This window comes from Opisthocomus hoazin, chromosome 6 (assembly GCF_030867145.1).
Source record: "Opisthocomus hoazin isolate bOpiHoa1 chromosome 6, bOpiHoa1.hap1, whole genome shotgun sequence".
Lineage (NCBI taxonomy): Eukaryota > Metazoa > Chordata > Aves > Opisthocomiformes > Opisthocomidae > Opisthocomus > Opisthocomus hoazin.
In genome coordinates this window covers 66,276,179-66,298,794 of record NC_134419.1, presented here as the reverse complement: position 1 = coordinate 66,298,794, position 22,616 = coordinate 66,276,179, and the positions used below count along the sequence as shown (strand labels likewise).

At 45.7% G+C, this 22,616-nt stretch overlaps 1 protein-coding gene across 4 annotated transcripts in view; it reads left to right on the top strand.

The window, feature by feature from the left end:
• SH3PXD2A (SH3 and PX domains 2A) overlaps nt 1–22,616 on the top strand; it is a 269,372-nt gene that overhangs the window by 179,084 nt on the left and 67,672 nt on the right. For 2 of the 4 annotated variants that reach the window (XM_075423672.1, XM_075423670.1), the window contains exons 7-8: nt 8,947–8,994; nt 18,102–18,233. In XM_075423672.1, the coding sequence (XP_075279787.1) occupies nt 8,947–8,994; nt 18,102–18,233 (180 nt within the window). The remainder of the gene's footprint in view (nt 1–8,946; nt 8,995–18,101; nt 18,234–22,616) is intronic. The other 2 variants (XM_075423671.1, XM_075423673.1) reach the window with 1 other exon arrangement.

The following is a 22,616-nucleotide window of genomic DNA, read 5'->3' as shown; positions in this document are numbered from 1 at the left end:
TAAACTCTAACTTTTGTTCAGCTTTTGCCTGATGCAGTAATTCCCAAAACAGCTCACTTTATTTCCTTTTTTTTTTTAACAAGTCTGTGAGTCCTTTTTTATTTTTTTATTTTTTTTAAAGAAGTCCTTCATATAGTTAGGGAACATCTACTTTGTGCTGTCCCCAAAGTTGGGCTATTGCTCTGTGCTCGGGTGCACTGGCGCAGAGCAGGATTTGAGGAAGAGCTTCAACGAAGTCAGGCAGACTTCATCTCCTTGCAGCATCTATGTGTGTGTGACCCAATTCTGCATCTTCACTCAAGATGTGAATCTGTCCACTCCAAATCCAGCCTGTGGTGTTCTGGCAGGAGGAAACTGATCTCACACTTCTCCTTGTACACCATATTTTTAAAGTCACTGTTTAAACTGAAATGCTTGGACTTCTGCCTGAGGCTACTGAAGAGAAGAGCAGATAGAAGACTTTATTCTGCACTGCTTCAGTTTTCTGCTGACATGTGGCCTGTTAGATGTATAGAATAGCAGTCATCTTCTGGGTGGCCCATATGCTGGGGTGGGAGGAAGACGGGATAAGAGAGGAAGAGTCGTCTGTGTGTTGTGTGGGTTTTTTGTTTTGCTCTTGGCTTTTAAAATGAGGTGTGGGGACAGGGTAGAGGATTAGGAAAAGGAATGTGTTTGTGCTCTTTGCTGTTCCCCATGCAGCGTCGATGCTGCACAGAGCCCAGTGCTGGGGAGAGAGGGCAGGGAAGGACTGCAAGTATGAGGTGTGGCTCGAGCACAGCCATGGCAGAACAGCGTGCACCCTTGCGAATGCCTCGGAGAGCGTTCAGCTGAGAACTGAGAAAGCACTAGGTACCTTAGAGGATGTAATGGCATTTCTCATGGTTTTAGGAGTTCTCTGTTCTCCATCTGCTCCTGTTCTGCCTTCCTCCTCGGTCTGTCAGTGGCAGATGGTGTTAACACTGCCTGCATGGGTTTTTCCTCTCTTTCACAGAAGAGAACTGTGTGGTATTGGATTTTGATTTTAGCATGTTAGATAAGACAGGTGAGAAAAGCACTTAGGAGCTGGAGTGGAGGGTGGTGATCCTCAGCCTGTGCAGGAATCCGTCCATGGCGCAGATGGGTCTGGCTGGCTGAGAGAAGCAGACATCTTATCTGGTGGGTGTTTTAGATAACTTAGTCTCATGCTGGTGAGCACCTGAAGCTTGATTCTCTTTTGTGAGAAGTAAACCTGGATGGCAGAGTGTGTGTCCTTAGGCTGTTGAGAGCACTCGCTCCTAAAATAGCGCTCCCGAAGTGCCTCCAGCTTTATGCGTGGTTTTATAACTGTCACATTCTGGCTGGCCTGCGTCCAGGCTGTGTGACAGGCAAAATCCTCAGCAGTCCACTCTGGATGGAGCGGCTCATCTAGCCAGAGGTGGCTTGGAAGCATTGCTTACAAAGGTATTCAGCAGGAGTTGTAAAGTATGCATCAGTTGGCCAGCTCAGTCTGCTGCCAGTTAAAACAGGCTGCCTGGACATGCCGATGCTGCAGTATGTTTTCTGTGCTTGTCGGTATGACTTCAGTTGGGATTTGACTCTTGCTTTTTTTATTTTTTTGAGCCATGCATGAATTCTAGTGTGCATACATACCTGTGACTTTCCAAGTGCTTTTCTGCCCTCATCCTCAGCAGTGTTGGACGTTGTTTTTTTCCCCAGAGTGGTGATGCTCTCAGTTTGTACAGCTGTAGATGTAGATTAGCACTCGGATATTCTAGGCAATTCCCAGCAAAACTGGGAACTGCCACAAAACTGTATGTACGGGGGCCGTGCCACAGTGATCATGTGGGAAGCAGTCCTTGCTTGCCATGTGGAAAGAGCTAATGTGATCTATGGCTGCCAGAACAAAAGCTAAACAATCTTGGATGCTTCTGGGTCTTCGAATGGGATTAGGATTGGCTTTTGCAGAAGTAAACAGAGTAAAAAAATTGGAACTAAGTTTTCTTTAGGTTTGTATTTTTAGAAAGTACAAAGGACTGTATGAGGCTGCGGAAATGCAGCTAGTGAGCACGTTGCTGTGCAGTTCTCAAGCATACGATCCTCTTGCCCCGCTGCTCCGTTCCGACTCGGGAAAGGGCTCTCTGGTTGTGGATTTTTCCCCTGCAGGAGTGAGTTATCCAGATGATGAATTTCTGAGGCACGCTCGAGTCACGTGAAAGCCAGATGTGAACATTTTCCAAGCAGTGTGTGTGGGTCTAGCGTACGCCAGGCAGCTCTGCTTACGTGGCAAGTGGAAGTGGTGTGAGATTGGTCTGCAGCGTGGTGCCGGGGAGGCAAGGAGACCCGGCAGCTCCTGGAGCTTCTGCCGGGGAGAGGAAGGTGCTCGCTGGGCTCATCGCTGCGGCTTAGCACATCTGTCCCCAGCCCTGCACAAACGCAGCGCCTCTTCCCGAGTACGAGCCCTGCAGAGGCTGTGATGGGGCTGAACTCGGTGAACAGGACTAAAATTAAAGGCCTTATTTAATGTCTGCTGCCAATCCTCTTATTCGTGCTCTTTAGCTGGATTTGCATGTTTGATAATCTACTAGTCAAATATTTTTTCGAGATGTAGCCCTTTAAGATACTGCCTCTTGAACAGATGGCATGGGGAGTGGAGGTGATGTTCTGCTTCAAGTGTATAGAAGAGGAGACATCTCTGCAAGGATGAGATGTTTACTTTAAAATGCAGTCTCCCAGTGGGGAAAAAAAGTGAATACATCTCTGTATGCCTTCAAGGACTATCTTAAAACACTTAAATATGATGCATCAGCATCCCACAGACATAAGAGCAAGGAAAGCTTACTTAAGCTGCTCCGGTGAGGGACGGAGGTGGGTGCTGTTTGCCCAGCAATCACAGTAGCGAATAAATCTGTCATTGTGGTACCTAGGAAGTGTAATGACTGACCAGGCCCACCCTGGGTCCCGCACCGGGCATAAATGTTGTTTTTGTTTAGGTCCCTGGGGAGCCTGGAGGGACAAACATCAATGGTGCGGTTCAGCAGGGTGCTTTGAGCAGCCGTGCTTGAAATGGATCAAAACACTTGCAACCTTTCTGTGCCATCCTCCCATTTCTCTGGCTATCTGTTGTTCTCTGCCTAAATGAATGAGTTAATTGTACGAGCCAGGAATGTGTGAAAATTATTCCAATTCAGATTAACACTCATCTGTGTTTTTCCTCTTTTCCAAGCTGTTTTACAGCCATATTGGAGCGACACATAGACTCTGTATCAGAGTAGTTCTCTGTTAAAAGTAACTGCTTGCATTCTCAAGGGACGATAGCAGCACCAAGATTTTCTCTCTGTCTGCCTCTAGTCTAGTACTATTGCTTGTTTTTGCCTTTCCATTTAACCAAAGCGTCAAGCCCCAGCTAAAGGGGTAAAGGCTAGAGAAGAGAAACATGGAGACAGGTTAACAAGGGATGGTCTGGGGGAATGAGAGGTTTGGAGATGGCCCACAAGGGTATGGGGGAACACTGAGCATGGCGCTCCATCTGCAGATGGGAGCAGAAACAAGCCCCACAGTTTCCGGGTTCCTCATTGAGCTTCCTGTTTTGGTTGTATGGATGGCCAGCCTCACCTTGTTACGAGGAGGAGGAGGTTGTTCCTCAGCTTGTCTGAAGAGAGCAGAAAGGCAGCAATGAGAGGAGAAGTGGAGGCAAAACCCCAGCAAGAAGCTCTGGAGGAGTCAGAGAGGAGATTGGGTAGACTGAGCCTAGCCCCTTGGGGTTCCTTACCTGCTCTGGGCAGTAAGATGTCCCACTGTCCTGGGTTTGGCCAGGACAGGGTTAATTTTCACCGGACTCCAGGAAGGGGCACAGCTGGGGGGTGGGGGCTGACCCCAACTGGCCAAACAGAGCCCGGTGTTCCATACCATGTGACGTCACGCTGGGTTCCAGTAGAGGGGGTGGCGGTTGGAACTCACTCGCGGCTCGGGAGCAGGCGGCGATGGTCCTGTCCGGGAGAGCAGGTTGGTTGTGTGAGTTTGTGTCCTATTTTCTCCTTATTTGTATCGTTGTTGTTGCTGTTCCCTCTGTTTGCTGTTCTGTTAAACTGCCCTTATCCCGACCCACCGGTTTCTGCCTCTTTTCTTTCCATTCTCCTCCGCACTGCAGCGGGGGGAGGGGCGGCCGCGTGGGGCTTCTTGTTGCCGGCGGCAGCCGAGACCAGAACACCCACCTGGGCACCCAGGACAAAAATGTGTACTTCATTTATACTAATTCCTTGGCAGGCTTGATCTCCAAAATCTAGATTGAAATAAAGGCTTAACTTCTGTTTTCTGCTCTGTCATACGTGATGGACGCTACAGTGAACAAGGCTCTAGGCCACTTCTAAGAAATGAACACTTTTAAGGAACAGCCTGGTCAGCTCACTTCTTGCTGACTTATCACATACCACTGTTGGAATTAGGACACCTCCATTCTTCTCTTAATGCCTTTTATTTGAACAATGATGAGTAGAAGAAGCATTTACCTCCCCCAGCTCCAGTCTGACGAATCACTGCCAGTTACCAGACCACCAGTGAAGCTCTCTGGAGTGAAGTAACTGATCACTGACTTCCCGGGAAGCCAGTATAGTTTCAGTTTAGTCCAAGATTGTACTGCTTAGTCTATTTTCACCTTTCCAATTAAGACAGGAAGGGCGTATGTATGGGAAATGAATCTGCAAAAGCTCAGCTGCACTCGCCACTGTGGTCCTTGAATAACTGAGCCAGTAGTACCTCATCATGGAGAAGACTAATGACGGGCAGAATTGATCACTGTTGGAAAGGGGCAGCCTCCTTCAGGTGTCAGCATCTCTTCAGCATGGACACTTATAATCCTTTTCTCAGTATTTTAAGGTGCACCTTAACAGCCGCAGGGAGATTTCACCATTCCCAGGTGATGTTTGAGGTAGAGCTTCATGAGAACAAAAGAGTTTTATCAATTAAATGGACCTAGGGCTGTTATCTCCTGTGGAAGGCAACTTCCATAGAACAGGTCATGCCTGTATAATTAAACTTTTTTTTTTTTACTCTCCAAAGCAAGGTAGCCACATCCAGATCTCTTGCTGGGACTTGTCTTTGGCTTATGCTAACTTCTCAGCTGTGTGCAGAAATGGAGGCAAGGATTGCACGGCCAGAACTACAACCACACTGAGCCTTATGACCAGTGTGTTCCAATTCCCCAGAATTACTGCATGAATATTCTTGGGCAATATGTAGCATAACAGGCTAGACAGCTATACAGATGCTAGTTTAAAAACAGTTTGTTATAAAAGTCCCTGATAGCCCCAGCAATATGCAACCTGTGGATCTGTAGAAGGGTGTACAGCACCCTGTACAGGCCTGTACAGCAGTATTAAATAATGGATGCCAGACTCAGCATTGAACTGAACATTTTAAGCAATGTTACTGACAAAAGAAACCTGAATCAGTAGCTGCTCCTAAAATGCCAGTGGAGGAGGATTTTCTCTGCATCTGCTGGACCAGGACCCAGTTGGATAGACAGTACTGATGTGAACCATGAATGTGGTATCTCCTGGATTTCAGCAGCACTGAGCTCATGCATTTGACTCTAGACTGACTCTAGCCTTTGTAGGTTTTCCTTAAAGCTCGCTCTGCTCCGACTGCACACAAGACAAATAATCTGCGGCTAAAATGAGATGAGTGGGGCTGTATCGCAATGTAAAGCATCGGTCCCCAGCAGTCTGGCGCCTGTTCTCTTGCCAGCAGTGGGAGGAACAGCAAACAAACCAGTCTCACTGGCAGCAGAAAAGCTTCTGGTGAAATCTAAATAAAATCATCCATTTCATGTGTTTAGTTCACTACAGCAACTAGCATAATTATGTCTGTAAAGCCTTTACGCCCCAAACTCCTTCCTTTCCTTCCCCACCTGAAAGTGCAGCTGACCCCTCTGGGGGCTGCCCACCTCCGTGGTGGCAGCTCGGGTGGGATGGGGCTCTGTGACTGTTCCAGCGACACGCCTGCTCCGCTGCTATTTCTGTGCAGCGCGGCTCCAACGGGGAGCTTCCTCTGTGCTCTTCACAACCACCTTGGCCCCATGGCTTAGCTGTAATTTATGGACTCGTGTTTCTTTTGAGCTTTTAAAAATAATTCTGATCGGAGAGGTTTGTTCTGGCTCCAGCTGAAGCCGGCAGCAAGGGCTGTGGGGATTGGTGTTAGGAGCAGAATCAGGATGCCGTTGCCTTAGCAGTAGCTTGCTTTGAGCAGGCAACTTAAATTTCCCTTCCAAATACTGAGATTCTCCACCACCACCTCCAAGTCATCTGAGACCAGCCAGCGCTCGGCCGTGCGGTGACGGACGAGAGGAGAGGCAGGAAGCGAGGGTTTGTTCATTTACTGTTACCAATCCCATTGGAAACCAGCTCCAAGCCCTATGCGGAATTCCAGTAAAACTCTGTCCTAAAGGGGAAACCCAGGGCCATTCAAAGCTTGTGTTTTGTTGGCTTGGGCACAGCATGCTTCTGGGGCCTTTGACCTCCTCCCCATAGCCTGGCTCCCTCTGCGGCTCTTCGTTTGAGCTCTCTGTGAAGTGGAATCCATCACTAATGTCTGATATTTTTATTATTTGTAGGGGGATCTCTTAGAAGCTGGTAGCAATTAGATCTTAAATGTCTCGGAATAAAATAAAAAAAAAAATCCCCAAGAAGGAAGTTTAATGCTAAGCAGATGTGCCGGAGCAGCTGAAATATGCTAGCTGTCTTCTGCTTCAGAAGCAACCTCATCCACATCTAGCTGCTGTCAGGCTGGGGCAGCTGGAAAGTGCTGCTGCTTGTGTGCTGCTGCTCAGGCCAGGGAGCCCACGCTGGAGACCTGTGGGATTGTTTACCAGTTAGTACTTAGATTGCCCTTTTATTCTGGCTTAGACCAGTGGTTATGACAAGGAGAAAAATACTTTGTGTAAAAAGAAATTTAAAAAATTGACAGTAGCTAACAGAATTGGTGAGTTTGGTTCCTTGAGATCTCACACGGGGTGTTTGTAGATACGGCCGCTGCGGATCTAGGTTTAAACTCCCTCTCTTCTTGGGCAGACAGATCCATGGCAGCCCTAAACGGGTGTTAAGCACAGCTTATTCCCTCTGTCTTTAGTTGTTGGCTGTTTCAGCCTTTTGCTGCCAGCTTGGATTGGGGCAAACTGTTTGAAATCTTCTCAGTTGTTCCTTCAGTACATCTTTTGCTTTATTTATTGCTGCCATATCCAGCTTCTTCTGTCTGGAAAAAGATCTGACAGCTGACTGAAGTTCATAATCCTGTTCCTGAAGGCAGTGGAAGTCTATTCAAAAGCTAATAGACAAGTTGCTGACAACAACTCCTTCACACCCTTTCCCGTGCGTGCCCCAAGTCTGTAATAGAAACATGACGTGTATTCCCTCCATAAGCTAGAGCACACGTTACTCTGCCAGATGATTTCCTGTTGTACTCTACCAATGCAGAGACTTTTTCTTTTTTTCTTGAATGGTAATCCAAAGTAAATTATTGTGACTTGCCACAGTGTATTTTTGTACTGTATAGTGACAGTGCAGTGCATGGGTTTGGGAGTTAGGTGGCTGGAAGACTTTGATTTTTCTTCAGACTGCTGCTATTGAGAACTTACTGAAAAGGAAGCAAAACACTGAATCCATCTGAATTCCAGTTTTGCTCTAACGCAATGAAAATTGTGTGTCTGATTTAAAGAAAAGATTTCAAAACCTCACCATTCCCTTGGTTGTGAGGAAACACAGCAATGTGTTTCTTGGACCTCTGGTTTCCAGTGGGAGGTTTGAAAGCTGTTTCTTATGCTTTGTATCATGCTAGCAATTCCTCAGTTATGCACATAATGGGAATCTGTTTCTGTTTTTTGGCTGTCTTGATGATATTCTGCAGGTCAAAAGACAATAACAAGTCAAATAGACAAGGTTACTGGTATAGCTTGCCCCTCTCTCCAACTAACTGAAGAGTGATCTTCTCTGTTGTTAAGCTGATGGGTCCAGAACTGGGTTCCCCATTGAAAATGAGTTTTTAAAATTGCATCTTGGAGTTGTTTGTCAGAATTTAGGAAATTCTTGGTCTATCACATAAACACCTCTCCTCATCCCTTCTCCCAGGCAATGTGAGATCTTCCCATGCTGTCCTTATCTCCCTTATCCCACAGAAGGGGGAATGTTTGCTGGTTCCTGTTTTGAAATGGGGGCAAACCTTCTAACTTTTAAAACACGCTTTCAGTGTATTCAAACAAAAAACTCCAACCCCTTAATATTTGAATATTATTCCCAGAATCCCAAGCCAAGTATTTACACCTCATTTCATGGAGGGGGAGGGAAATCTTTTGACCTGGTTCGTAGCAACTCTGTTAGCTTTCTCCTTAACCAGGTTTCTGCCTCATATTCATAAGCTAAAAAATGGTATTTCTAGTTAAAACTTAGAATGTACCTTTATTGCAGCTTTGTACTCTTTTCCATGGAGTATTATTTGTCTGTTGTTATTTTCCTTGATGTTATTCCAGAGTAACAAAATGCAAATGCTTGTAGAAACTTGCATGTGTTTGCTAAGCTCAATCTCTATGAGTTGCCTATTGGTCTTTTGGGGATCATTAACAGCTGCAAATCTAAATACTTTTGCAGGTCTGAGGCTTAATGAGTCAAACTGTCTCTTCGTATGCGTTCCCTGTCCTACTGGGAATAAGCTCAGAGCATGTTTTATTCCAAGATCTCAAAATTGTATCACTACAGATCTGTTTCATAAGTTCTGCAAGTCTCCTAAAACATAAAAAATAACTGGGTAGTTCTTATGACTTGACCTTTAACTGAGTCCCCGCCATGGCAATGCCACTCTGAAGAAAAACTTAACATTTCTTTCAAGCTGTCTTGAATAACTTTCAGACTTTCTGATATGACGGTCTTCTTGTTTCTCTAATTCCTTTCTCTTTTCATTGCTGCCCTCTGCTTGGATTTCAAGTTTGGATGTCCAGTTTGTCTGAGACTCCAAAAAAGAGTGTCGCTCCAGGTAAATTCCTGTGTCTTGGTGTTCTGCATGCTATTCAAAAGAGAATTCACTGTGTGTGGTTATGGAGTTGTCTTGAATGTGAGTCTCTTGACAGTGGATATCCAGGATCTGTCGTCTATTTGTGTATTGGTTTTTCATGATGCATGATTTCTGATAAGGAAGAGCTTTGCTTTTTGGTCTGCTGTCTCACCTTGATGTTGCTGCTAGTTGTATCTTCCTTGCCCAGCTCAAAGCCACAATCAAAGCAGCTTCCCCTCTTGCTGTGCGTTGACCCTGGCCACAGCTAAGTACCTGCACAGTTGTGCTCTCACTAGCCCGTGTGGCATGGAGGAGAGGAGCAAAAGTGAGAAATCTTGTAAGTCAAGATAAAGGAGAGAAACGTGAGTATGTGCTCCATGTTCCACTGAAATACTCTTTTGCTTTTCCACAGTAAGTAGAAAGGATTTTATATGGAAGTCATGGGACTAAGGAACATGCAGTATTTTCGTGGGCGCATCAGACTCCTCATCACAAGGAGTCGGGAGGGAGGAGGGAGCAGGGAAACAACTTGTAGGTGAAGTGTCAGAGTCTGGAGAGTAGTCCAATACAAGGCAAAAACTAAGCTTTATAATATAAGGAATCAGGACTTCTCCTCAGTAGCCAGTGGATTTCTTCTGCAAGCGTTTGTCACCTGACATGCAATAGCAGAGAAGAGGTCTTTTCTTCCCTCAGACTCAGGAAAAATGATGGTGAGCCATAGACCCTGTGTCTGTACAGGATGCTGGCCTGGTCACTCAGACGGTTAAGGCCATACATAAGTCTCAAGGCAAGGAAAGATGGAAACACTCCTGCTGCTTTCCATACTGGATTTGGTAAATATTCAAGTTCATGCCCTGTTCAAAGTATACGAACAAAATCCCACCATCCTCAATGGATGAGTGCTTGCTTGTCTGAGGTTTTTAGTAAGCAAGACTGCTGTGATTTCAGAAATGCTATCCTTGACCGAAGTTGAATACATCCCTGGGGGGGTTTCTACCCGATCTTAGCAGAGTAGGTCTAATTTCAGGGTGGTAGTTGGATATAGAAGTGCGGAAATATCTGAAGTATTCAGTCACAGGAACCTGGTGGTTGGTAGGTCAACAGGGAGTTCAGACAGAGAAACAGAACGAGACTGAGCAAGAGAGAAATATGTTGAGGAGGAGACAGAAGAGGTGGTGTCGCTTGGGAGGAATGACAAGAAGCTCTCTGATTACCTGTCTGGGAGGTGGTGAGGTTGGGTTTCTCTGACTCTCTACGTCTGTTGGGACTGTTTCATGTTGCTATATGTAAAATGACAAATTGAATGCCAGGATTTTCATCCTTGAAGGGCAAGGAAGTGAAATCTTCTGATAGATACAAATTTCTTCACTTCTGGTGTTTGCTTTTAGCTAAATGCATGTTTGCCAGTTTGGCTTCAGAAAAATCTGTGCATGATGATAGGGCAAATGTAAGTGATTAATTGCATTGCATGGTGCTCAAGAAGGTGAATGTTGATGCATAGTCCTGCTCAGAAGTCTTCTGGTACATCTGGCAGGTTCTTAGCTCCCCATGCTGTTCCACTTCATACAGAAATGAATCCCAGTTTCCAACACAGCTACTCTTCAGTCCAGACCTGCTGTGGGCTATATGCTAATATGGCAGGCTGATGGAGCAGCCATGAATTTGAATATGATCGTTACCCACATAGTACTATCTGTGCCCTGGGTTGGGTCTTGGAGACTAGAACAGAAGCCAGTTTCATGCTGCCTGAGCTCCAGCTGGGAGCATGAACCTGCTTCACAAAGTGGAGGCTCTAACCAAGGATTACAAGTGGTTTGATTTCCTGCTTTGGAAAAAGATGAGTTCCATACAGCCAGATCCAGAGAGGTGCCGTAGTGTGGTAGTAGTTTGGGTCACCCCAACTGCCATTAAATTCCTCGGCTAGTCTGCTTTGTGCTATGTGAAATAATGTGAGTGCATTGCACCGCGGAGCAGGACTAGGGCAAATGCCAGAGTATGTAGGTGACTTCAGCCTGGTTGAAGACCCAGTCTAGCAGCTGTGTGAAAATCTCCAAGCAGTTTAACAGATTTGTGTGCAAAATACTTAAGTATTCTTAACTGTTGCTACCTGTAACCTAGTTGGTCGGAATCACCGTTCAGAGAGCCAACTTTCCAAGAAGGAGCGGAAAGAGGACTCCACTTTTTTTTTTTTTTCCTTTCAGCCTCCTGCCTCTAATTTTTCTTGGCTCTGTCTTAAAATCTAGCAGATCAAAAATAAAAAATAAAAATCCTGAGACTAACAAGCTCCACTTGGCAAAGGTCAGCACTGCACTTTTCTGTTTGTCAGGATTTTGTTGGAAATGCTGCTGAGGATTGTAAAGAAGGAAGAACTGAACTGGAGCCCTCTCTGGAGAGAGCGCCTGCCACTTACCACGGGCCAAGCTTGTTCCTGACACACTCCCTGTGGGGGCTGTGTTTTGCTGCTGGTTTTAGCTGTGCATCAGACACGTACTCCAGTGCTGGAAGCCATGGTCTACCTTAAAGCTGCCACTTGTCCCAAACTCCTGAAGGCTTGTCCAGATCTTGGTTCTTAGAAGTGTTAGAGAATACCACGCTCACCTTTTGCTGGGGAATGAATCCAGGCATCGGGTTAACTTTTTGCTGCTGTAGTGGCTGGCCATATTCCCTTCTTGGTGGCAATGCATGCTGCTGGCTTGCGCTCCCTGTAGCTCTTCGTAGCAGCAACCCCGGGGGCCAGGAAGGAGTTAGTGCAGCTCATGGAGTTACCATCTCTGCCAGATTTCTGCATGTATAGCCAGAAAGATAACAGGAAAGACTAGAGCTTTAGCTACTCTGTGAGGAAGCTCTTGCCCCATATACTGAAAGGCTTGCAGAGTACATACGTGCTGTGGAGTTGAGGAAGGTGTATGGATGGATGCTCACTTACAGAGAAACTTCTTGTACGCTAATCATGACTGCTAACATGGGCAGAGAGGGTTGGCATGCTGCCCTGGCATCACTGGGTGCGTGGTGCTCAACCTTATTTTGTTCTCAGACATTCCTTGGGATTTGGACAAAGTTTTAGACCAAGCTTCTCTGCTTTGAGTCTTCTGAATTACTAAAGTGGTCAGATCCAAACCCTTCCCTTTCGGCTTTCAATCCTATCTGCCTGACAGCAGGGTGTCACCTGCTTCTGAAAATCTTTTCTGAAAACGCAAAGGAAGTGCTTTTTTCTTTGTAAAAGAGCTACCTGTGCAAGCTCAGGAGAGAACTACAGAAATGACAGTGTATTAATAACCTATTTGATAGACTTATCCAAATATTTATTCTCATCTGTAATGAGGCAAAGGGAATTTTTTCCAGTACTGTTTTATTGCTGAGACCTGTAGGCTGGACTGGACTTGTACTGAATTCCTTTAGTTACTGTGGGTGGTGCTGAACTTCTGTCTCTGTCCCTAAAGATTTGTGGCTCAGGACTGCTACACCAAGACCTGCTGATCTCTGAAGTTCAACACTGCTTGGATTGGGGGATTCCTGTCTAGCAGAAGGGGTGGAGAGAATCCCCTTTCCTATTGCCACAAGCTGTAAGTGGCTTTTTACCTCCAAGAATAATTGACGTGCAGATATAGCCTGAAGTTTGTAAGTGGGAAGGGGGCTGAAGAGTGACAGGCTGGAGTGCAGTAGTATCCAGGAGATGAGTCAAAGGCCTGATTGTTTGTTTAGGGCACATTTAGCACAAAAAAACGAGAGAACAAAAAATGAATCCAAAACTAAAAAACCCCACTGAATAGAAGAGAGATCCTAGGCTTACAAACATGGTTTTGATCTGAATCCATATAGTCCCCAAGGAGATTTGTAGGAGGCTTCACCAGTCTCATCCCACTTCTTACTCTAGGAACTGGTTATTTTAGGAACTGCTTTTCTGAGACCCCTGTGAGATCGTAAGCTCTTGTGTAATCTCATGTGCTTTACATGGTAAAGTCTGGTTTTTATCTTGTGTGCAATAGACATTTAACCCAATTTTTAGACAGACCTAAGCTCTCTGTGTTAAAATACTTGGGGATCGATCACTGGTGGAAGGCTCAAAGAAAATATGCAGTTTTAACATATTTGTTTGTCATGGTGATGTGGTCCTTCCAATAAGAGAGAAAAGAGGTAAAGTTTTTAGGGGAAGAAAATCCCTGTGTTTAGAGCTGAGCGTATGATTGTTGTGAGGGGATAGACTGATTTGAGGATTTCAAGTACCCTTGCTGTTATTCTGGGTATTCTTTTTTTTTTTTTTTTTCTCCTTCTTTCTCCAAAAGGAGTTTTCCAGAGATACGTAAAGGCTTACCCCTGAAAAATTGGCTTTAACAAGAAACCACAGTTCTAGATCCAAGCTACCCCGGCTGCTCCTCCTTATTCTCAGAACTAACTGTGAAGCTCTGACTTTATCGTATGGAAAGCCGTGACACTCGGGGATGCTTTCTGCCGGACGCCCCTGCGTGCAGACCCTGCACGTGTCCTCGGCAGTTGTGCCCCGGTCGGAAGAGCCGGACTACCTGCCAGTTGGCTGCTCAGCTGTGAATCATCCTGATGGCATTCACTGACCGTTTCTGTGGTTTTGGCTGCTTCTGCAAAACTTCCACTGACCAGCCCAGTACTAATTCATTTAGTCTGAATCTGTAAACACTTGATTGATAATCATAAAAGGGCAATATAAAATCCTGAGCGCTGTATGGCTTAAAAGAGCAGACATGTTTATAGCCTGATAACAACAGAGTACTCTGGCAAAGATCAGGAGTCTCAGATTTCCATATCCAGATGATTTTATTTTTGGAGTCCAGTTGGTGGTTTTAATTTTTGGCTATTGCAAAACCATCATAGGTCTTAGCTGTTGCAACACAGGAGGAGGAGGAGGAAGACGTTGCTTGGAACGGGTGCTCTGCGCTCTTATTTAGGAGGCTTTCACAGCAGTTGCTGGTCCCTGAGTGCAGCGGGAGGAATGATGCTACTTCCTCTCTGCCTGGTGAGGGGGACAGGGTGCAACTGTGTCACTTAATAGTGCCAGCTGTGAGGGGCACGGACAAGCTCCGATGACATTTCTGCCAAGCCCCAGGAAGGGAATCGCTGAGGTGAGGAGCGGGAGGATTGTAAAGTGGAGCCCTATGGAGAGGAGGAGGGGTATCCTCAAGACTTTAACCAGGAAACGGACTCGAGGCAAAAATAAACGGAGAGGCAAGCAAACTCTTATTTCAGCCAGCAATCTATCGTGCGCTCTGCTCTGGGGAGGGCTTGCAAGTTGGAGCTAAATCAAAACACTAATTCTGCTGCTTTTTTTGGGGGAAAGGCGAGGGGAACTTCAGCTGGCACATCAGCCTTATCCTATCCTCTGCTCTCCATTTCTCCTGCCCGGGCTGAAGAGGCTTTTAAAGAAGCGGGGCTGTAATGTCAGGGGAGCATTGCAGTGTGCATGGGAGCTTGCTGGGGAACTTGTGCCGCTCTGCATCCCTCTTCTCTGGCATGCTGCATGCTGAGCAGGCTGTTACTCTTCAATGAGATGCTGTAAGCCCGTGTTACAGATTAGACCTGAACTAATTGGCAGGGACGCGGAAGCGCCCGCGGCAGCGGGTGTAATTGGTGCTTTGCTTTTTGTGGTGTTGCTTGTCGTATTCTATTGAATCCCCTTTGGGGGAAAAACCTGCAGTCTGACATAACATTCAGCAATGTTGTGGGCATCCTGGGTGTCACTGAGGAGTAATGCATCTAGACGTGCTTGTGGGGATGGAAGGCGGAGGAGGGTTAAAGTTTTTTACCCTACTGACTGTGCCTGAAGGGAATATAGTAACAACCTAAAGCAGGCGACACAGAAAATGTTTAAGGCTTTTGATTACTGGGAGGAGCTATTTCTCTGTCTTCTTTCCTCCTCTCCTTCCTCCTTTTTTTCCTTCTTTACTATTACTGAAGTCTTCCCCACTGTGCAGTGCCTAATCCTCGGTGAGCATCACTCTGGGAGCCACAGGGACCGCACCCTCTAAAGGGGGACATCCTCTAGGCATGATCTGCTGTAGCTGTAAATGAACAAGTTTGTCTGACCGTGGTTACATCCTAGACCAAGGAATTTATCACTCTATTTTTTTGGTCTTAGTAGGAACCCAGTAACACTTACACAAGCTTCTGTCAAAACAGTCTCTTCATAGTATATGGTGCACCAGCCACTACAGTGACAAAGAAATTCTGCTGCAAGGAATACCTTATCTGAGGCAGGATGAAGTAAACAGCATTGTAAAGTCCTGCTGGGTTTCGGATATGTGCGTGCAGATATAGCCTATCTTGCCAGACTGTTGTAAACCCACTGTTTTGGAGCCAGAGTTGCGGAGGTGGATTTGAAGTGCTGCTTCTCTTGGTTTCCTGGCATGGGCGCTCCCCTGGCGCACGGTCCCTGGCTCGGCCTTGGTGGCTGACAGTGGGCTGTTTGCTGGCCTGCGCTCCAGCCTGGTCCTCTCCTTGATCCCAGCAGGGACCCGTGCGTCACATGAGCACCACTCCTGCCACCAAGCCAATGCTACGTTTTGGGTTTTTTTCCTTACTCCACTCCCATGAAAACTGTCTAGGAGATCAGAGGAAAGACGACATTTGGGGTGTCTATTTAGCAAGTAGCTTCCTGCATGTCCGCTGCTTCCTTTGCCATTGTTTGGTCCCTCCTTTTGCTTTTCCAGGCACTGAATTCTCTGCTGATGCGCATGCATAAACATAAGGCCATGACGGCTTTTGTTTCTGGTTAGAGAGCTGGTATTAATCTTAAGAAGACTAAAACGAAGTAGGGGTTGTAGGTGTTACTTGCATAAGCAGGTTGAAGGAAGATGATAATGCTGCCATGTTTTGGACCAGAGAAGGGACTGTGCGGGAAGCAGTGTAAAACAGGGGAAAGCATTTCGTCACACTCTAGATAACCCAATTAGCACTGGTTTAAACCAGAAACCACAAGTCACGTTGATTCATCATGAACAGAAACAGGATGCTTATTTGGCATGAACAGCTATGGTGAAAACTTTTATTATAAATTTCAGTGTTGTCAGTTCACGGTATTCTCCCCCTATTCCAGCTACTGGCTTTGGTTCAACTATCCATAGAAAAGCTGAATCTCTTAAACACAACCTTCTAGAGGAGATGACTCCTCTTTAAAGAAAATTAACCTATGTAACCTGAGGAGAGTCAGAGGCACGTTTAGGGAGCAAGGAGGTGTTCTAATTTTCTGTATTTCTTAAATCTGGTCCAAAGGGAGGCAGTGTGATAGCCTTTCCTTTCAGGAAATGGTTGAATTAATTGCTTTTTGTTCTAGGATTTTCATTTCACAGGATGCTGTTTTAATGGCTGGTGCACTCTTTACCTCTCTCTTGGCAGGGATGCTAATTATTTGTCTGTAGAATCACTTTGCATCTTCAGCCCAAACACATATGAACATGCTGCTTTTGGAAACAGAGCACTAAGCATCCTGTGCTTGGCTGTCAGTCCCCTGACTTGTCTGGTGGACAGTTTCAGATCATGCTGCTTCCTTCCCGACTCTTGTAGCCAATTTGTCATCAGAGATTCAGGAGACCTGGAGCCTGCTCCTGGCTCTGCCCTCTTCACGTGAAATGGGACTTGCAGCAAGTCATCCGTCTGCTGCTGTCTCCCCTTTCCATCTGCGTCTTAATCTAGAGAGACAGGAACTGCCTCTTAATGTATAAAATGTATAGTGATGCTGTTGGCCTAAGCTGCTCTGCCCTAACACACGTTATTGTAATTCAGGAAACCTGTAAAATAATTTTGTATTAAGGCATGTGTCTGGTGGCTCTTAGACAGAAATTGTAGGTGCTTTTTGCTCTGGTTTGACACTTTGAAGAGTGTGTAAGTGAGGGCAAGTTAAGAAATCCTGACGTTCTAAAGTTTTTCACTACTCTTTGAGGTGGTTTCCAGGCAGAGCACAGTCGGTCTGTGCCTGGGCTTGAGGCTGTGGAGGCCCTGGCCATGCTATTTATGTTGCACCAGAGAGCCGAGATGTCTCGTACAGCGGCCGGCAGCAAGAGGAGGTCCCCCTCCATGTCCGGCATGGTGGTGTGCCTGCCTCGTGGCTCCACCCCGAAATGCAGGGGTTTAGTTTGGGGACGGAAGAGTCAGAAATCAAAAAAAAACCCCAAGAAACAACTCCAGGGGTGTGGGGGAAGGGAAGCCAACAGCTATTTTGCACCTTTGTTCGCCCCCGTTTGAGTGCGAGCCTACACTCATTCATAAATGGCTCTGACAGCCAAAAGCACTCGGTATGAAGAGAAACCAGGCCGCTGGAGAGGTTGGCTCCAAGGGCTCCAAAAAGACGCCGAAGGCCAATGGAGAGGGGCAGCCGGAGCGCACTGTGCCCCTGTTCCGCTGCTCGCTGCTCTGCCGCGGGGAATGCGGAACTGCGGAGCTGGCGGGGGGCAGGCGGGGGGTGGCCGAGTTACAGCAAGGATCTGGCGCTAGAACTTTTTTTTTCTTCTGTTTCAAGTAAACACTCTTCCCCGCCCTCCCCTCTCTCCCTCCACCCCACCTCCCTCTCTTTCAGTCCCGCTCATGTGTTTCTATTTAAGGGCTGCAGTGCAGACGAATATGATTGGCATCTACAGCCCCCTCTTGACTTTCAGCTCAAGCCTTTAGAGTGGAGAAGGAGCTGAGCCGCCAAGGGGAGAGCTGTTTTTTCTTTGGGTTTACTGGGGGGATGGCTCAGCTGTGGATTTATGCTACTTCTGCCCAGGATTTTTCTCTCTGAATGGGAGCAAGGATTGTGGAAACCATGTTGGGAAGAGGTTTATTTTCAGAATCCATCATGAAACTTTGCAACTAATTCACTGTTTTTGGCTCCTTTTCGTATTTTTTTTTCCCTCCCCTTTTTTCTTCTTCTTCTCTCCAATGTCCCTCTGTGCTGCTGGGTTGTGGGCCAGAGGAGGCTGTTTCTATATGGCCAGCCATTTGGGGATATGCTGCGAGCCAAGGCTGTTTGCTGATTCGCTTGGCTCTGGTGACAAGTTGGCCTGTCGTGAATCGGATGGACGGAGGTCGCTCTCGAGGAGCCATGGCTGGAAGCTGGCTTACGGCTTGCTTTTTCCCTTCCCCAGGTGCTGATGCTAGCTCTGAACCCATGATCCTGGAGCAATATGTGGTGGTGTCCAACTATGAGAAGCAGGAGAACTCTGAGATCAGCCTCCAGGCTGGAGAGGTCGTGGATGTCATAGAGAAAAATGAAAGCGGTAAGACACGTTTGCTGCTTTTCCCTCTTCCAATGGTCCGATTTTTGCATGTGTTCCTCTCCTTTCAGTTTCCTCATCACTACTTGTAGCTGTACGTTAGCTCCATCTGGTACGGTTACTATGTCTGGCTGAGGATGTTGAAGTTTCTCAATGTTGATTTGGGCTGGGGGCCAGATGTTGCCTTCTACTGTAAGAATGTTTTGTAGGTTTTGTGCATTAATTAGCCAAAGTACGCGAATGGAAAATGAAGGTGAAAGAGGGAAGGCTCTGCAGCTAATGAAGCTGATGTATAGTGGACTGATATAGTTGCCCTGCTGTCTCTTCAAGTCTCTGTCAGTATTTCCATTACTAACTCGCTTTTCGGAGGATTTATAGGATGAGTGTTTAAAAATTGCTTGGGATGAAACTTGGCTTGACAGCTTAGCCCATAGCCCAGAGCTCGGTAGGGAGGGGAGAGAATGTGCGTAGATAAATACGTGGCCATGCACAGTTTGAAAACTTCTCGCAGAGTGTTAATTGGGGAATTTTGAGGCAAGGAGGCAGAACCTGTCATGTAAAAGCAAGATGAAATCGCTGCTTCTGCCATCCCTGGAATTACCAGCTTCCACTTGGAAAATGAGATTTTTGGCAAGTGTTTGTATAGATGTCTTTTGTGTACTTTAACTCTTGGATGTCTGATAGCTTTGAGTCAGCCTGAACAAACACATGAAACTGTGTACATGCGAGTGGTTGGAGCGGGTTAGCAGCTGGTTTGAATAACTGCCTGTCTTCAGTGGCTCCCCCTCCTCCCCTCCAGTGCTCCTTGTGTGTTAATCCAGAGCTGTGGTCCAGGACTGGTTTCCAGCCCACTCGTGACTTGTGTGTGTTCATCTGGAGGAGCTGCTGTCATGGTAGCTCCACGTGCAGGGCTCTCGGGGCTGGGCATGCCGGACCTTGGGGGAACCAGGGCACCCTGGTCTGGGACTCAGATCCGTCTTCTGGAGTTCTGAGTCAGGTTATCCACAGTGATGACCATGCATTGTATTTATTTATTTTTCTTTTAATGGAGTGGTTATTTCTCTGCTGTATGAAAACCTAATGCTTGTTTGGCTGAAAGTGGTGCAATCAGTTGCTGGCCAGTGATTTAGTATGGTGTCCAAAAGGATAGTGTGTGGAAACGCACAGGCTAATGGGAACAGAAATGCCTGTCTCCTGGGTACAAACTGTATCACTTACAAAGCTAGTAGAGGCCAAAATGCTCATGTGACCCACTTTAAAGCAATCATTATGATTGAAGGGGGAAAAATCTCTTAACTTCTTAAACTATGTCTGGTCTAGTGGACAATCATCCTCCCTTCCAAGCCTGAGAGCTCCTCATCGTCAATAGTGGGTGTTACTGCTGTTAGAACAAGCCTGGTTATTGTGACAACTTATATTCATATCCACGATATCCCTGTCTTGGATAATGGCTTATGGAGCCAAGGGAATTGGGCTATTAAATAATGCAAGAAATGTCTGAATTCCAAATTACAGTTTCTTTGTGTTTTCTTTTAATGTGGCCTCTCTGCCTTGCACAGTTTGCATTATACTGTATTGAACCACATGGTATGTGGAGATACAAATGGAGAGTGTCAGGGTTTGAATTTAATTAATGGGTCTAGAAATATGACTCTTCTCAGGAAACATCCTTGAACTTGGGTTACAGTCCTTAAGACCATATTCTGATGCTTAGCAACCAGATTTCTTAGTGTCCGTGTAAACATGGAAATCTGAAGCACTGAACTCCATACTGTGATCTTGCACTTTATATATATTTAAATATATATCTCCAAATTTATAAAATAAAGATATGGATATATATTTTTTAAAAAGAAACATAAGTCATGGATTGGCAATGGAAAGAGCATCATTTGCTTTAGATACTTGTCTAAACTGTTCTGTCAGTGAAATCATGTTTTAGTTGTTCTAAGAACAGGACTCCAAACATTCTCACTGTCTCCTTGGTTAGGGATACCGCAGGAATGCCTTTAATGCTATGACTTCTTGTCTCTTCAGCTATGGCTGAACCAATGACTGGCATGTAATGAAAGTAGCAAAAGATTCTCAAGTGTCAACTTTTAAAACTCATGAGCTATTGTTTGAATTTCAGTACCTGTTTAGTGTAGGCAAGCAAGCTTAGAAGATGTGGTTATGAATTCTAAGAACATGGGTATATGCTTTTCAAGAAAAAAAGATTATTGGATCATGCACGTGTGTAGCAGTTCATTTGACCCCATGGTTATGTTGGCTTGATAAGTACTGTAAAGCTACAGCTGTGATTGTATAAATTAAGCTTGTTCTTCTCCTGATCCAGACAGACAAAGGTGATGTAAGGTGTTATGGATGTCAGCTACAGCAGGGACAATTTCATCAATGAAAGGAGTGAGGTACGGCTTGACAGCTTGTTGGCTGCGTGGCTGACAAGTCCCATCAGACTGTACAGCGTGCATTGGATGTGCTGCTGGGCCAATATCTCAAACATCCTTGTGTGTACACATGAGTATAGCATATGGTATGTCTGGTTTGGGGTTTTTTAAACTGTACTGTGAGGACGCTAGATATGAAAAGGCCTGGATGACTGCTTGATTTTAAAACCTTGCCTGAGTAGAGTTGCTTGCTAATGCCTAGGGACACTTAAATGGTTCTTTTAGCTTCCTAGAATGGGAAAAACTGTAACTTGGCTCAGTTGCATGGCTTTGTAGGGAAGAAACACCTTCTCTTTACTGATCAAGTGGCCCTATGCTTTTTACACAAGGAAGCTCAAAACTAGTTTCCAAACAATGATGCCTGTTTCATGTCCTGCTGGATGTTTTCTTCTGAACACTTCTAGGGCCTGAGCTAGAATTACCATCTCCTGTGATGTTTGCCTCCAAAGTGTGTACCCCCCGAAAGGAAGTAAGCTCTGCTTTTGACAGCCAGTGGGTAGGGTGGAGGTAGCAGTGGGAAAAAACACCTGGTATTTGATTTACTGAAGTCTTATCTGGTTATCATCAAGCTACGTTAACTTCATCTTAAGTAAGCGTGTTGTATTTACTGTATAGTATTATCCAGTGTTACTTTCCCGTATAAGGAACGGTATTTAAGGAGTCTCGCAAGCAGGTATGTGCAAGCCCATTTGGTAGGGCCTTGTCTCGTACTTAGTTTTCTCTTTCACTAAAAGAGTTGTATAAAGTTGTCTTCATTATTGTGCCAATGAAAGTTATGACTTGGACATTATTTGAAGTTGAAACTTCTGTTCAGTGTTATGACTTAAAAGCAAGGTCAGTGTAGCATATGTGGTGAACAATTTCTGAAACTGTTCATCTCTGTTATGAAGCCCACGGGTCACTGTAACCCAACTGTTGCTGCAATTGCCACGGAAGCAAACTTTGCTAGACTGAAAGAGATCTGTAGGATTTCTGTACTTCAGAACAAATTGTTTGGTCATGTACCAAGCCTCAGACTTCGGAACTTGGTTTTTGCAGCAAATACCTATCTTGGCTCAACAAAAATTGTCATTCAGACCTAAATTCTGGTTACAGGAGCAGAAGACCCAGAGTGTGCCTGGTATATCTGATGGACATTTATCTCTTTCTTTTTTTCCTTAGCTGAGGAGGAAAATCTATATGTAGCAATGGTCACAAATGCATAAGGAGAAAAATGGAGGTTTACAGTCTTTCCAGATGGTGTCTGTGAACAGGCTGTAGTTGCAGGGCTTGTGTTCCTTGTTGGAAGTGACTGTGATTTGTTTAAAGGCACTGTGTAACCAACCTGCACTGTCCAACACTATCTAAACATTTCTGAGCTGTTTCAGAATAACAATGTGAATAGTTGACTCTAGTCATGTCTGTCAAGTACATAGGCTTCTTTTAAACCTTAACTGAAAAAGCCTTGTGGAATGGTATTTCTGCTGCAGAAATGAAATGTTGTGACTTTAAAGCAGGAATCCGACACAGATTTCTTTAAGGTGGAAGGGGGAGGGACTGGGCCAGAGGCAGCTCCCTCTCTGCCAAGTTTTGCGTGGATGTGGCTTGAAACGGTCAAGCTATAAACTGTGGCAGCAGTGTTTGCAATGGAAAAGCTGACAGACGGTGAAGTGTAAGCATACTCCCGAGCACCTCTGCCTCGGCTGCTGCTCTGCTCGCAGGCGGGACGGGGGCTCTTCCCTCGCCGCCCCGGGAGCTGTGTCTGTGGTGGAGCCGTCGTGGGATGGCATTTTCAGTTGGGCTGAACAGGACCATAGCCATTTCCTTTGCAATTACATAATGGCAGACCGATTTCCAGTATTATATTACACACAATATGTAAAACAAAGCTATTATGGCTAGCGTACCTTTGTTGGGATGCAGAGGGAGCTCTGAGAAGGGAGGCTGCTCTTGTATCCTT